General features: G+C 44.1%; 1 protein-coding gene across 3 annotated transcripts; it reads right to left on the bottom strand.

The window, feature by feature from the left end:
• Nucleotides 1-1,323: 1,323 nt before the first annotated feature.
• PRSS35 (serine protease 35) lies at nucleotides 1,324-12,678 on the bottom strand. 3 transcript variants are annotated; one of them, XM_082756107.1, is made up of 3 exons: nucleotides 12,580-12,678; nucleotides 11,858-12,107; nucleotides 1,324-7,349 (listed from the first exon to the last, which is right to left on the bottom strand). In XM_082756107.1, the coding sequence occupies exon 3, from the start codon at nucleotides 7,332-7,334 to the stop codon at nucleotides 6,093-6,095; it is 1,242 nt and encodes a 413-aa protein (XP_082612233.1). In that variant the 5' UTR covers nucleotides 7,335-7,349; nucleotides 11,858-12,107; nucleotides 12,580-12,678; the 3' UTR covers nucleotides 1,324-6,092. The 3 variants fall into 3 exon arrangements, with proteins under 3 accessions (XP_082612233.1, XP_082612234.1, XP_082612235.1); XM_082756108.1 differs by having other exon boundaries at nucleotides 11,858-12,037; nucleotides 12,580-12,659; XM_082756109.1 differs by lacking the exons at nucleotides 11,858-12,107; nucleotides 12,580-12,678 and adding an exon at nucleotides 7,443-7,458.
• Between the last annotated feature and the right edge of the window lie 3,468 nt (nucleotides 12,679-16,146).

Genomic DNA, 16,146 nt, shown 5'->3' with positions numbered 1-16,146 from the left:
ATGTTTTCCAGCTCTTTCACGTGGAAACGTAGAGCCATAGCAACCCCAATAAATATGGTGAGCATATAATTGCCAAGAGGCACAATGTTTATCAAATGCATGTGTAGGTTTTCCAGTATATCTGATCCTCTTTCTTAACAACAGCCATTGTCAAGGCTCAAGGTTGTGTTACTCCAAGTGAGAGGGATGGGCGGCTCATCAGGAGTACTGTTCATAACCCATATAAGACAAAATTTATCTGGTGGGCTTGAGATTGCAGTGGCTGCTAGTATTTGCTCAAGTCCTTTTGAGTATTTGTTAAAGATGCTGGTACTGGAAGCGGGACATAAAAATGCTAGCACAAGGGCTATGAGCTGAGCCATGCTGGAACATTTTCAGAATGAGCTGATACTGGATAGGCTGCCACGGTGGCATTGTGGAAATGTGTGACCCACAGCATGTCCTGAAATGTGCCTCCCATAGGAGCAACTAACCCCAGTCAGGAACCTGGGAGTGGCCTGCAGAGCTCATGGATTTCAGCTCTGGGTCTGTCCCTGAGGAGGGGCAGAGGAATATTTCTCAGGCACCAAGACGTTCTTCATTGGCAGACTCAGAAACAGGACTGAGACACTGCTCCCAGCCCCAGAAGGACTTTTGGTGCAGGTGAGGAACATCTCAGTCCTGGTTATTCCCACATGGTCCCCATGCAAGGACCACCGGAGCTCGTTTGGGAGCCCTCGCCAGACCCCTGTTAAACATTGCTTGTATTGGACACGCTGGTAATCACTGCGGTAATCATTTCTAAACTTTCCATTTAATATTTCCAGCAGCTCTCATCCTTGCCAAAAACCTCTCACTTTACTGCCAGTGGTCAAACTGCCACCAATTTCAAGGGAACGGAGATAAGAGAATGCTGAGAACCAACACTGTAATATTTTACGCATTTCTGATGTGGCCTGGTTCAACAGCTCTCCAAGGTAGAAAGCACAACAGTTGCTAACAGCAGAAACACAGCTAATTACTTATTTCAGAATTAATAAGTTGTGGCACAGTCTGTGAGTCATTTCCTTGTTGAACCAATTTTCTTACTCATCAAATTTGCTCACAGAATAGCTATCTTGAAGAAAGGATTAGACAGGGAAATTTTCCTGATAATAAATTTAAAGAGACATCAGCATCTTGTAAGACCATGTCCCATATGATTCAATGACAAGCAGTTAAAGGCATTTGCAGAATTGAGTTTGTGCAATAACAACATACCTAAAAAATTACATCATGAAAGAGGAAAAGAAAAACAATAGAAAATATTTATTGACATAGCATGTGCATTGTATAACATCTTAATATAGTGAAGGTTTGCATTTATTTTCCCAAATGAGCTGTAATTTTGTGCAGCTTAAAATATAAAAACACTTTTTTTTTTTTGAAGTTTGCTGTCACTCTTTAAAAAACTAAGAACATTAAAGAATCATAAAAGCTACCTCTTAAGGTTTTTAACCTAAATACTAACTCACGCTTGGAGCAAAAGGCTGGTGCAAATAAAAATGAAAACCAGGGACTCAAATGTGCTTCCAAATCCTTTGAGGTTATTGTGCAATTTTAAGCTTTCAATCTAATAATATATATATATTTTTCATTTTATTCCTTAGTCCAGTAGATTATAGGTGGAAGTATCTGCAATATGCTGTGCTTTAAAACTAGAAAGAATTGACTACATTTCTACAAAGCTACCAAACATATTAAAGGTATTTAAAAAAATATTGGCTAGGCTTTGTAGATACATGCAAAATGTAGAACCAATGATTAAACACTTCAAGTTTGGGATTGGGATTCAAACAGGGAACAGCCTTGGCAGAAAACCCACCAAATTGTCAGGTTTGGAAATGTTCACATGGAAGAAATTGGCATCACTTACCACCCTCTCAGTGACGTGGTGTGCCAGGAGGTTTGTGCCGCTGACCCTTTTGGCTCTGTTGCTTCCCAAGGACCCTGACGTACCGAGCACAAGCAAAATCCCTGCGACTTTGGGCAAGGACTGTAGGTCAGGGTCCACAACAGCTGCCTGTCAATGGTCTCTGCCAGAACCTGAACCCTCCCTCTCACAGCCCTTTCCTTGGTGCTTTTAGCTGGGAAGAACAGCCCCATGCTTAACAGTGAGAGGAGATGTCCATGCAACTTATGACTTTTACATCTTAACGTGCCTTTCCCACCTGCCAACTCTTTCTTACAGTAGGTCCTTCTGCTACCTCACGGCCATTTACTTTTCACTTTCTTTATCCTTCGTACACCACCTCCTTCTTCCTGGTCTTCTGTAACATCAACTTCTTTTGCTGCCTCTTTCTGTAGTAATTGCTGCTTGCAGCAAGCTGATCCCTTATCAGCAGAGTAGGAGGAAGACCCCAGCTGCTTCTTTCCTCCACTTTTAGATGAATTATTTTCCTACTTGGCCATATTCTGGGTTGATTCATACTCTATACAGACTCATAAATCTGTAGAATTTGTATGGGTAAGTTATGAAGTGAGTCAAGGAGAAGCTTTAAGCAATTTTGAAAGCATTGGGTACCGCATACCTCACACAACAGAAATAAATTTTGTTACCTAACATTGTGTCTTTCTTTTGTAAGATAAAACAGACTTAATTTTTCACATCCCAGAGAACCTGCTTGGCTTCCATTATACTTCTCAGAGCCCAAAACTAAACACATGCACAAGTGTCTTGCAGAAGCTGGTCTGGGTGTGTTAATGGTTTGTATGTGAGGCGTATCCTTGGCCTGGGGAAAGCTTACAAATCGCCAGTAGCTCCTTAGCAGAAAAGGGATTTGTCTAAGCTATTTTTTTTTCTTTTTTTTTTCTTTTTTTCTTTCTTTTTTTTCCCCCTAATGCCAGAAAAGCAGTTAAAGGAAAAGCTCAACTCTTATGGAAAAGCATTAGTACTGAGGAAAACAAACAATGCCTACTCCAGTACTTGAAAAAGGGGAAAATTATTTGCAGAAACATTGCAAGGGATGTGTCCACTTCTATGCTGGGAACCCAGCTCTGATGCCTGTGCACTATACTCCTTACTAGGAACACGCCCTCCTCTATTTTCCCATAGATAACAAGATACCAACTGCAGTTCTTTGAAGGCAATCTGAGATTTTGACAGCTCAAAAGTTCTTGTCCCACTTGCAGTGGCTGGTACCAATAGCCTAATGCAGGCCTCTGGGGCTGCACGCACCAGTACTTAAATACCTGATTTATGAACTATTTAGGAAGTTCCTGTAGTAAGCAGTAACAACACCTACAGAAAGCATTTCCTTCTTTATTAGGCTAAGCAGCAGATTGAAATGTTGTCTGGCATTAGGATATGACAGGCATGAACATTTTGGCCACTCATGTCTTCCACTTGCCTGAAGGTGCTGGCCCAGACAAAAGAGTGGGTGCTTTCCAAGGCCATGCTTGCATGTGTCTCTGCATGTGCACTCAGACACAGAGGCTTGAATATGTATATATATAGTTGTGATTAATTCTTATGTTGCGCTGCCCAGCCTCTTCAATCTCTTAGTACCTTAAATAAGGCACTGGACATCCTCTGAGGATAAACATTTGTTACCAGCCTAGTATGAGAATTTCAGGTTGTGGCTGAGGTATTTAAAGCAGATGATTATTAGAACAAGACCATTTGAAAGTTGATATCAACATTTTTCATTCCTACCTTGTCCCTGATTCCCAAACTAATAAAGAAATCATGGTATTTCCTTTCCTATATGAGCACACCTAAAGAAGACTCCCCAACCAATGGATTTACTAAGCTACATTATCTTGATCTGTTTTGGACCCAAATTGATGTTGAGGATAAAACTGTAACAAAATCCAAGGAGCTATGCTGACTTATATTGATTAACCATATGATACCTTATTTGTTTCAGTAACTATGGAAAAAGGCACGTAAGAAACACATTATAGAGCCACCTAAGGAATATTGTAGGCCTGCTGCATAGAGCAAGAACATTAAATATTCGACTGAGGTGATTTAAAATTAGTCAGTGAAGCTGTATGTCTTCATAGAGATGTTAACAACAACAAAAAATATAATTAACTTTAAAACCTTAGACATTAATTTCTAAACTTTAAAAAATATTAGTTTTTTGCAAACAATCATACAAGTTTTTTTTTAAAAAAAAAAAGTTAAATGTTGCCTGGAAAGGCTAAAGTTGAAAGAAATAATTTCTTTTAAAGTGAGATTTCTTCCAATCAATGAAATATTGCTAGAGTTATGGTATGGAAACAACTGTTCAATTTTGATCCTTTGGTAATAATATGTGAAAGAAAGTTGCCTGCACATTCAAAGTGTCAGGTTTTATATTTTCAATCATCTACAAAAAAGTGGGTTACTAACAATGATCATATTTCATTGAAAAATGTTACAAGCAAATTTCAAATATACCAAGAAACAAATCATATTTTAAAATCTTGTTTGTTTGTTTGTTTGTTTTTGTTTTTTTTGTTTTTTTTTTTTTGTTTGTTTTTTTTTGTTTGTTTGTTTGTTTTTGTTTTGTTTTGTTTTTTGTTTTGTTTTTTTTTTTTTCTTCTGCATAGGATGAAAATTAATTTTGGTCAGTATAAACCTAATCATCAAAAAATTAAGTATTGCAATGGTGAATAATTATAAAAGTAACGAAACCCAATGGATGTGATCTGAAATAGAATGGATGTGATTTGAAATATTATTTTATATTAGATTAACATAGCACCATAACAATCCTGTGCGCTTCAAAATCTTGATACAAAATACAAGATTAAGACTTGGGTGGCAATAAACAGCATCCAATTTTTTAAAAAGGCAATTCACGCATCAAAGTCAAGCTCTCTTGTTTCATTAACTGTGTGGTTCAGCAATCATATTGAACCAAAGTTTTTGATACCTACTGCTGCTACTGAGCAAGATAACTGTTATCATCTACAGGGTAGTTCTTCCACCATTCAGAAGGTGGTATAATGTGGTTGGGAGAATTTTTTAGTTTAACCCTGTGACTTATGTTGAGGTGGAGCCTGAATATGACATGATTAAAACTTTGTAAAACCATATAGACATGCCAAAATATTGCTTTCCAACTCCCAGTCTAATACCCAGAGTATCCTATCTATGCAGCTGAATTCTTATAAACTAATTTTAAGAACCTGCAAAAATGGTTAGCACCCAACAAAACTCTCATCTGTGGCTTTGAAGTGAAGCTCCAAATGATTGTCAAACAGCCACTTCTGAAGTCAGTGACCTTGCCTAATGGGAAAGATAAACGTTTGAAAAGAAGCTAAAGCTACAGTTTTCCAAATACTAATTAGAAAACAAATACATATATTTAAGACTTGTATTGCTTCTCAAAGAAGGTATAAAAAAGCATTAAGTTATGCTCAGATGTTTCTTCTTCTCCCAAACATGGAAACTTCTATGTTCTTTAATTTCTCTTTGTTTTTTTCTACTGAGCAATGAAGTGAAAACTTGCCCTTTAGGTCTAGTCATCAGCTACAAAAATTTGGGGTTTCCATGGGAGTGTTCCTCCAGCAACCAGATTAGGAAACTTTCCAAAATAACAAGCACAAACTAGATTGCTGTTTTTCAGCATGAAGCTGTGGTCTTCAGAAAATGCCAGAATAATTTCTTGGTCTCATGCAGTACTCTGGATCATTCTGCACAGATGGTAAAGTGATGTACACAAAACTTGAATTTGAAGAATTGGAACTGAACCCTGAGAAAAGAAAATCCATTGAAAAAGCATATATTGTTGGATACCAATTTGAGAAGCTTCAATCCTTCCCTTGGGGAAAAAAAATGACATACAAGTGTAGTCATTTTTTTTTCTGACATGAACGATTTGAATTTATCACAATTGTGGATATAAATATAGTTTGGGCTTTTAAGTGCAGATCTAGGGTTGATTACAATTAAAAATACTTTGTTTGACAACTCTACCCGCTCCCCAACCATTCAGCATTACTCAAGTCACCGTAACATTACTTGCAAGCTTTGAGTTCAAAAGCATCCTGACGTAGAGTGATGTTCTTTCGGTAACTGCTGGCAGAAGATTTTCACTCTATTATAATTTGGGTGCTAGGCAAGTTAATTTCAGCTCTCTTCAGCCTTGTGTGCAATTCTCGTCATTCCCATGTATCCAGAAACAAATCTGGGCATATTTAAGAGGAGTAATTCTTACTGCTACATTATAATCCTGCTGTTCCCCATTGACATCCACCCACTGATGGCCCGAATAAACAGCAATGATCTTGCGTTTCCACTTCTTTTTGTTTGGCTCCTTAAGACGGAGATAGATGCCAGATCCAGTGGAGCCGGGCTCAGCATCACAATACTGATAAAAGAGATCATTGGACTCATCAGAAATGCTACAAAATCTGTAGACCAGCTGCCCAGATCGGTCGTTGTCAAAACCTGAGAAGTGGATCATGCTCCCAGGCATCATTTTGATGGTTGGGCTGATTCCTAGTTCCATGTATTTCCTTTTGTGGGGACGCTTGAGCTCAAGAACAGCATAATCGTAATCCAGGGCAATATCCCCAGAGACACCCTTAAACCAGCCTTTTGGGATGTGGGTACTCTTCACTCTGGTCCACTGAAAGGAGGGCATGCCATCCGAGGTCTCCTGCTTCCTCCCAGATCTCCTCTGCTTTCTCCCACCACCTTTGGATCGCCGCCTCAGTCCTGTGTCAACTTTAGGATCCTCTTGGGCCTCAGAAGCTTCTCTCCTACTTCTCTTAGCTCCTTTGCGTCTCCTGCCATCACCTCTGGACTTTGTTTTCATCAGGCCCACCCTCAGTCTTTTGCTGCCTTTAACATAATCCTTGCCGTTATGCAGGCAGTGGGCAGCTGTTAGCACGTGCTTGGGGGAAATGAGAATGCCACTACAGCCAGTGGAGACCTTCACAGCTGTGTTGAAGGGAAAGTTGGTCATAAAGCGTTTGTCGTAGATGCTGAACCTACTGTCTGTTCCATATATCTGCCTTTTCTTCCTCAATGACTTATGTGTAGTTGTGTTTCCAGCTGAAACATGTGTTAGTCCAAGGACATTCACTTCAGTCAGGGTCCGCGTGCCATTCTCGAAAACAGTCTCATAGGATAAGAGGTCCTTCAAGTCAGACAAGCTGGGCACTGGCAATTTTCTTTGACACTCAATTCCACATACACTGTTCAGCTCTAAGTTGGGTTTTGCTTCGAATTTAGGGCTGTCAAGGGAGAAAGTTCTTTCACTCACAATTTGGGGAATCTTCTTTAAGTGCCAAGTAAAATCTTGTTCAGTTTCTGTTCCATTAGCCAGACCCAATGTAGGCAAGAAAAATATGAAGAGCAGTAACATGTGCTCCATTTTGTCTATTTTTTTCTAAAACAAGACAGAGAGATTTGAAAATATGCAGTTGAAATACATGCAGTTATCTCAGTATCTTAAAAACATAATCATGCAATATATACACACAGGAAAGCCCAGCCAAGTAGGAGGGAGAAGTCTGCTGACTCATGGCATGCCTTTTTCCTGCAGGATCCCACAAAGTCTGAAGAAAATCTACTGTCTGTGTCTTATGGTCACATGTGGATAGGCCCACCTAGATAGGGTGACACACCACACAAAGAGCTAACACTTTAAATCAGAAAGACAAAAACAAAACAAAACAAAACAAAACATATTATACTCATCCGTAGCTGGGAAACATGCAGAAAGAATGTGAAATTGCTAGAAGTCTGTGGCAGAGCCAGAAACCGAACTCAGAACTCTTGATTTTGAGCTCAAAACATTACTGAAAATACCATTTTTCTCCTTTGGCTGCAGTGCTATCAGTGGCATTAACCAGCTACTAACCGCTGCCATCAGGAAAGCTGCACTCCATTCTCATATCCTTTATTCCAATTACATGGAAACCTCAGCTGTGTAGAAAGAAAGAGCCTATGATTAAACTTTAAAAGCCAAGCAATTCAAGGGTATGTATGTGGTTAAGCTTTCTGGTTTGCATTGTGATGGGAGTATAAATCAGGGCAAAGACAACCTCTTGCATTTTCTTGAGCTTTGTTTAGAATGAGTAGCCCCACACAGTGAAATAACCTGGTTACAGGCTAGCTAAAGATACAGCATGAAAAAACCAGAGGAGCATGTGTGTAACATGGAAAAAGAAGTGGTAACATCACTTTAAAAGCCAAACAATGGACCAACAACTATAATTTTGAGGCATCTACACCATGTAGACATAGTTCTTGCCTGTGAGAGGTAACAGCTATCACTTTTTAGCTAACTATGCACTATGGCTCAAATGCAGGTTGTTGATTCTAAAGCCAAATTCAGAGGGCAGTTTTGTGTTGGTGTAGCTTTTGATACTTTTTACCTTAGCCTGCGTGGAACACTGACTTTGACCTAGAGTTTACTTATTTGGATATACTTGAAACACATTTTACAATACCATATATATAATTACCCTGGCTTTAAAGTAGCTAACTCAGGTTTTGGAGAAGATGTGTGAACTTTTGTAAGACATCTGGAAATTACAGTGACTCACAGGCCTAAGCTCTGGGGTGCATGTAATCATACTGAAAGATATTTGAGGATTTTGAAAGCAGAGCAGTCATCCCAGTAGCAAGATTTTGCAGGGAGACACCACTTGGCCATACCAGTCTAGTTTATTGGTATTGCAAAAATGCACATATGTAAGCACTAAGTTTTATATGCAGCATTACTTTCAAAGTATTGTTTTATTATTGCTTAATTAGTACTAAATTTGAAGAGGAATTCGAATTTTACATATTTATAGATAAATAATAAGGTGTCAAAATAAATTCTCTATGATGAGAACGTAGGAATGGTTTTCCTGGCCTGATCATAGGTCCATCTAGCCTAACATCTTGTTTCTGATGCTGGCCAAATGCGGATGCCTACCACAAAGCACATGAATAGAGCAACCAGGTATGGCCCTCCTCCCTCATATTCTCTTCACTTAAAACCACTTGCATCTCACAGAATCTAAGCCAGAGGTAGTTTCTGTAGTGTGAGTAAACCTCAGTGGATTTCTCTTCAATAGGTTACCCAGTCTTCCCTTGAACACCCACAAAATCTTGTACCCACAATGTTCTCCATTGAAGGTTTCCACTGCTTAACTACTTGCATTAGAAAGCATCTCCTTTTCTTCATGTTGAGCCTGTCAGAGGCTAACATGACTTGATGGTAAATCATGTGATATTAATGTGGAAATGCAGATTTAAATATGCTTTGTCCTAATATAGATGTTGAAGAGATACAAGGTATGAAGAAACTTGCTGCTTCCATCAGGCTTGAGAATGCCTTTTCTAGGTTCTCTTCCTAAAATGCTCCTCCCATTCTCAGCTCTTCTTCAGGGTCTGGGTGTTTGATAGTTTTCTGTAGCTGAATTTTGTGAGCACTAAGGAAAGTTAATTCACTAACTGCTAGTTCATATAGAAAGTCTTAGAAGTGCCTCGGTTGATGTCATTCCACTGAGATGGCTGAAGCCTTCCCAGCTGGATTCATAACGAACTTTGCTTTGCACAGAGACATCCTACAAGCAAATGGGTAAGTACCCTGCCTCCTTTCAGCCACTCTTTAAAAAGAATAAAACAAAACAAAACACACAACCCTGAATAGATGCATCACAGCCTCCTGTTTGAAACACTATACTCAAGTGCTCAGTACTTATAAAGACAGTCTTGGACACCATGGTTTCCATCATTTTTAATGAGCTACTTGTTTTTTGTAATGAACTAAATGGGCAACTATGCTTCAGTAGAACTGGAAGAAGTCCAAGCCAAGGAGCTTGATGAAAATGGTAATTTTCATTACAGGGCAGAGTGGTCCCAGTAGGCAGCATTGTCATTTACAGCCAGGCACTCAAGGTCTGTTTACTAACCAGAACTTTACTGCTTAAGCAAGGACAACATCAAGCACAGGAAAAGACAACAGTTGCTATGGCCAGCACAGGCTGTTGGCACAGGGGGGAACGCAGGGATTTCTCTTGCCAGGTAGCAAGGATGGAATTGTGTAGATGGCTGCAAAGACATGACTGCATGGTGAGAGAAAGGGAGAAGGAATAAGGCTATAAGCTGGGAGGACAAAAAGATCCCCAAAATCTTACTCTCACTTTCTGCCACGCTGTTCTTTGCTCTTCCTCCAAACCCCAGGCTCTGCCCTCTCTTTTTCTTTGCTCTTTTCCCATATAAATTTTGGGTTGGGTTACAGTAATTAGAAGCCTTCAGTCAGCTCTGCCTTTATGACAGGATGAATTGCTTCAGAGAAGACAGAAGAAGATAAAAACCAGAAAATGAAAGAGAGTCTTGGTGTTGTGAAAATTTTGATACTTTCCCCCTGATTACCAAGCCCAGTGGATAAGTGCAAGGACTCTGTCCTCATTCCAGCTGCCATGCATGTAAAGGCATTTTCAGCTCTTCTCACGTCCTGTTTCTATCATTAACTGTTTCTGCACTTATGAAACATCCTGTGTTCTACCTCTTCAGGATATCATTTAAATATCGTCAGTATGACCTATATGACTCCGGAAGAATGCACTTCAAATGATCAGAAGGTTTGTAGACTGGCAGTCCTGGACTATGCTTCTCTTCAGGCTACCCCAGGCTGAATTTATTTGTCAGTGTAGCTTAAACAGAAGAAAAGTTTTGTCCTACTGCCTCATGGTGTTTTATCTTGGTTTGTTCAGAGCAGCCTGGGCTTGTAGGAAAGTCAGCACAATTCACATTAGACTTGCAAAAATTCAGATGCAGTTCTCAGACCACAAAATATGATAAGCTGAAACACTACCCAGCTCCTTAACTGCTTTTGGCCTTGTTCTTTAAATGGTCTGAAAGCTGGAATTGACAGTTGTGCACTGACAAAGCAAAAGGGAGGACATTTTTGGAAATCTCATACTTCCTGCAAGAAGCCATCACCCTAACCCTATCCACCACTGCTCCCTTCACTCCTCTGGATGTCAGTGCACAGATTTCATCCTGCACTCCCGCTTATGGAGAAAAAATAAAAAATAAAAAAACACAGTGACTCCTGGCTCTTACAAAATTTAAGCTGCTTCAGTAGGCATAAGAAGAACAAATTTTACAAGGCTTTTTGAAAACTCTTGTGGGTTCCTGAAATTACACCCAAAAAAAAAAAAAAAAAAAAAAAAAAAAAAAAAAAAGGAAATTAAAATAATAAAAAAAGAAACAAAATAAAAGGAAAAAAAAAATAAAGAACGAAAAATGATTTCTGTTTCCCCACGGGGGCAGGGAGAACCCCCGGCCAACCTGTGTCGGCAGCCGCTGGGTGGCGCGCCCGGACAGCGGCACGGCTCAGCACGGCTCGGCACGGCTCAGCACGGCTCGGAGCGGCTCAGCACAGCACGGCTCGGCTGGGCTCAAACCGGCACGGCACGGCTCGGTACTTCTTGGACGGGCACAGCTCAGTTGGGCTGTGCTCAGACCGGCACGGGACAGCTCGGCTCGGCACGGCTCAGACCGGAACGGCTCCTTTCGGGGGCAAGCGGCAGAGCACGAGCGCTTTGCAACTTTCTTTGCAACCCTGCTCAGCCCTCTCCGGGAGCCTCTCCCAGCCCCGGGGCTCGCCACCAGGCAGCCCCCGCTCCTCTCTGCCCGGGGCTGCGCCCTCCTCCCCTGCCAGGTTTGGGGAGGGGGCCGAAGAGGGAAAATCCCCAACTCCACAGCCCCATCCCGCTGCGGTCCGGGACGAGCTGAGCGGCTGCCGGGTCTGAACTTGCCCTGGGTCCCCGTCCCCGGCGGCTCTGCCCGAGCCTGATGCCCTGGGGGGACATCAGCAGAGAAACAGAGATTGAGGGGGGGGGGGAAAAATTGGGTCTTTGCTTTTTCATCGCCCGCTCCGCTTCTGCTCACCGTTTGTGTGCATCAAGCGCTTGGAAGTCCGGTGTTTTCCTGGGAGAAGCCGAGGATCTGGAGGGGAAGGCTCCCACTCGCTAAAGCTCCTTAGCCATCCTCTGGTCCTGCTTTCAGGCGTGACCGCGGGAGGCTCTGCCTTGCTGTGGCTGATCCAAAGGAGTTCCCTCTCTCCCGAGCCTGAAAGTTAAATACCTTGGCACAGCTCTCTTGCGATTCCGAGATAAATCTGCTCCCAGCGGTGACGAATCTGGATAAAATTAGTGTCAATTCCAAAAAAGAGAGCAGGAATGGTAGCACAAATACTGCGGGGGTGAATCAGAATTAAAGGAGAGGTTGTTTTGAAATGCGAAGAGGCTCCCTCCGTGCCTACAGCCGAAGCTGTACAGAGGCAAAACCTCCTGAAAGGGGAATAAGTGTGCCCCTCTCGTCTGTCCTGCTAGTCGCCCGTGTTAAAAAAAGAAAAGAAAAAAAAAAGGGGGGGGGGGTGGAGAGGGTCAGAGCAACGTGTCGCTTTTCAGTCCTATCAAAACTGCATCCCTCAGGCTAACGCGGCAGGGGCTTTACACCAAATCCTGCACAAGCCCCAGGCACCGACACCCCTCAGCCCCCCCAAATTTTGCCCGGTGGCAAGGACGCGGCCACCCCCAGCCCTCCTCCTGCCCCGCTCCCCGGCGGCTGCCGCCCCGGCCAGGTGCGGGCAGCCTCCCCCCGGGCCGTACCTGGCTCCGATGGAGCCCAGGGGAGGAAAAGCGGCCACCTCCAGGCTGTGAGAGACCCCCTGCCCTGTCCTGCCCTGTCCTGCCCTGTCCTGCCCTGCCCCGCCGCCCCCGGTCCCGGCACCCGCCGCCGCCGAGCACCCGCGGCTACTGAGGACGGGGCGGGGGGGAGCTGCCGGGTCTTCCCGGGCGGGGGAGGGGATGGAAAAAGGGAAGAAAAAAAAAAAATTGAAAGGGAGGACGGCAGGGAGAGAAGGGGAGGGCTGAGAGGAGATCCCCTCGGGTGGGATGGGGTGGGATGAAGGCACGGGGCGGGGAGGCGCAGCGCCGCGGAGAGACGGGGTGATACCAGCTGGGGCCGGGCCGGGTCTCCCCGCCCTTCCCTCGGGGTCCCGCAGCGCCTTCCCCGCCCGGGCCATGCTGGGTCCGCTCCTCAGGAGCCTCAGCCCCGCTCATCAGGGCCCCAGCCCTCCCAGCACCTCCCTCCTCTTCTCCCCTCTCTTCCTCCCACTCCGTCTAATGCCTCTGTCTTCCCCTGCCCAGGCTCCCGGAGCCCGTGTGGTTGTAGACAGGCAGAAAACCCAGCACTGGAGCTGAGCTTTGGTGCCTTTTCTTCACCCTTGCCAAGGCAGAGACCTTTGGTTGGGCGTCTGTGGGTCCTGTACCATTGCAGGCCCCCATGGAGGAACCAGGAGTCCCAGCTGGTGTCCCACAGCCCCCTGCCCTACAACACAGTTCTTCCTGTGCTGTGCAGGTGCACCACATGAAAAAATTCACTCATTAAAGACTTTTGCAAGAGTCAACCAGACTCTTAACCAGAGTCAACTCAGTGAGTTCTTCTACTGAAATCAGCTCGCGCTAGACGATGGCCCTCTTGATTTGCCAAAACCGGCAGGAAATTTGTGGCATTGCTAGAGATCAAGTTGAGATCTCCAGAGTGCTATTTTGTTGCCGTAATCATAAGAATATCCTTCCTTTCGAAGACTTAACTTTTGAAATTTAGTGGAACTAATTATATAAGTAGGTTGGAAACAAGGCATTGGCCAGGAACTGCAGCCTAAAGTTTCATTTAAAATCTTTGAGTTGATTTCTTCAAAATGTTAATTTTCTTGCAGGTCTGCTTTTGTTGCTGCTTGTGTGTACAACTTAAAAGTGTAATACTAATTATTTATGTACCTGAGAAAATGAGCTGAAGGGTTCCCAGTTTAGCTGACAAGGGAGGATAGAAATTAATGTTACCAGGTAGTTATGTTTTACAAGCAATTTCTTGAACATAATCACTTTCACACTGGGTCAGGCCAAAGGCTTTTCTAGACCAAAAGGCTCTGAAAGAGAATTAGTATAGGGCAAGATCAAGCCCTATATCAAGTAGTCCCTTTGAGCACTTTCCCTACCACTAATATTTTAAACTCAGAGGTTTCCTGTGGCAGATGTAGTTTCTACTCACCTAATAACCTTTGCTGGGATTCTTTATCAGGTACTTGGCCATCTTTCCTTAAACCTAGGTAGGCCTTTAGCATTCACAGCTGCCTGTGGTGGCAAGTTTCACAGGTCAACCAAGCATTGTCCACTACAACTGCTCTCTCACTCCCCCTCCTCAAAGGGAAAGGGGGAGAAAATACAATGGAAAGGGCTCAAGGGTTGAGATAAGGACAGGGAGATCACTCAACAGTTATCATCATGGGCAAAACAAACTCAGCATTGGGAAATTCATATAATTTATTGGGGTTCCTTCCATGGGATGCCAACCTTCCCAAACTGAGCCTGCAGTGGCTGCCCACAGGCAGCAGCTCCTCAAGCACTGCTCCCACACGGCTCCGTCCCACGGGGTCCATCCCCCAGGAGCAAACTGCTCCAGCACGGGGCCCCCACAGGTGGGCGGCAGCTCCCCCCAGATCCCCTGCTCCTGCGTGGGCTCCTCTCCACGGGCTGCAGCTCCAGCCCGGGGCCTGCTCCTGCGGGGTCTCTCCATGGGCCGCAGCCTCCTCCAGGCCACATCCACCTGCTCCACCGGGGGCTCCTCCACCCATGGGGGGGCTGCAGCATGGAGATCTGCTCCATGTGGGACCCATGGGCTGCAGGGGGACAGCCTGCTCCACCAGGGGCCTCTCTACAGGCTGCAGGGGAACTGCTGCTCCAGCACCTGGAGTAACTCCTCCAACTCCTTCTGCACTGACTTGGTTGTCTGCAGGGCTGTTTCTCACTGCTCTCTCTCTCCCAGCTGCTATTTCAGCATTTTTTTCCTTCCTTTCTTAAATATGCCCTTACGGAGGTGCAAAAAACATTGCTTATTGGCTCAGCTCTGGGCAGCAGTGGGCCCCTGGTCTAACATGGGGCAGCTACTGGCTTCTTCTCACAGAAGCCACCCCTATGGTCCCCCACTACCATGTCACATAAACCCACTGAGATCTCCCTGGAGTCTTCTCCAGGCTCAATATCCCCAGCTCTCTCATCCTTTCTTCATAGGAGAGGTGCTCCAGCCTTCTGATCATCTTTGTAGCCCACCTCTGGACTCACTCTAGCTGATCCATATTTTTCTTGTGCTGGGGGCCCCAGACTTCAATGCAGCACTCAGAGTGGGGCCTCATGAGGGCAGAGCAGAGGGGGACAATCACCTCGTTTGACTTGCTGGTCACATCTCTTGATGCAGGCCAGGAGCAGTTGGCCTTCTGGGCTGCTAGCGCATGCTGCTAGCTCATGTTGAGCCTTTCGTCCACCAAAATCCCCAAGTCTCTCTCCACAGGGCTGCTCTCAATGAGATCTTCTCCCAGTCCGTCCTCACATCTGGGATTGCCCCAACTCAGGTGCAGTACCTTGCACTCAGTCTTGCTGAACTTCATGCAGTTCACATGGTCCCGTTTCTCCAGCCTGTCCAGGTCCCTTTAAATGACCTCTCCCTTCTGTTGTACCAACTGTACCACTCAGATTGGTACATGGTTTCTGTCCATGGCAGTTTCCAACAGTCAGCTAGACAAAGCCACAGCTGACCTGATCTGACTATCTAGGCAATAGCACTGCTTCAGGTGGAAGGCTGGCCTGCGTGGCCTGTAGAGGTCCCTCTCAACCAATAGTTAGTTCTATGATTCTTTACCTCAAGATGCGAGCAAAATACGATTTCTGTGGCAGTACTGTGATGTTCTCTGTTTTGTTCCCTATTGATTTCCTGAACCTTTGTAGCATTTTTTTTATTTATTTATTTTGACAGATGTTGATCGCTAAGCTGGTGCTCCTATGGAACCATTTCCAAAACTCCAGAACTTCCTCTCCTGAGAAGCAGCAATCATATGTGAAGTAAGGATCATTTTTCCCCATGTGGGCCATTTTGCATTTATCTACATTAAAATACATCTGCCTTCTTATTTCTCAGTCATTCCCCTTCACCAACTTTTTCTGCAGTTCTTCAAGATCAGCTCTTTGTCTTTATTAACCTCAACAACTTGGTAACCTCACCAGGCTTTGTGACCCAACTACTCATCCCTTCCAGATCATGTATGAATATGCTGAATAGTGCAGGGCACAGCAGGTTGTTATTGGTACTTGTCACCTCTACAAGAATTGGCTGCTTAGTAC

This window comes from Aythya marila, assembly GCF_965140915.1.
Source record: "Aythya marila genome assembly, chromosome: 3".
Taxonomy (NCBI): Eukaryota; Metazoa; Chordata; class Aves; order Anseriformes; family Anatidae; genus Aythya; species Aythya marila.
This window is presented reverse-complemented; position numbering and strand designations above follow the sequence as displayed.

What these genes read in the sequence shown, in the direction of transcription:
- PRSS35 (XM_082756107.1), bottom strand. Translation starts at nt 7,334, where the DNA reads ATGGAGCACATGTTACTGCTCTTCATATTTTTCTTGCCTACATTGGGT.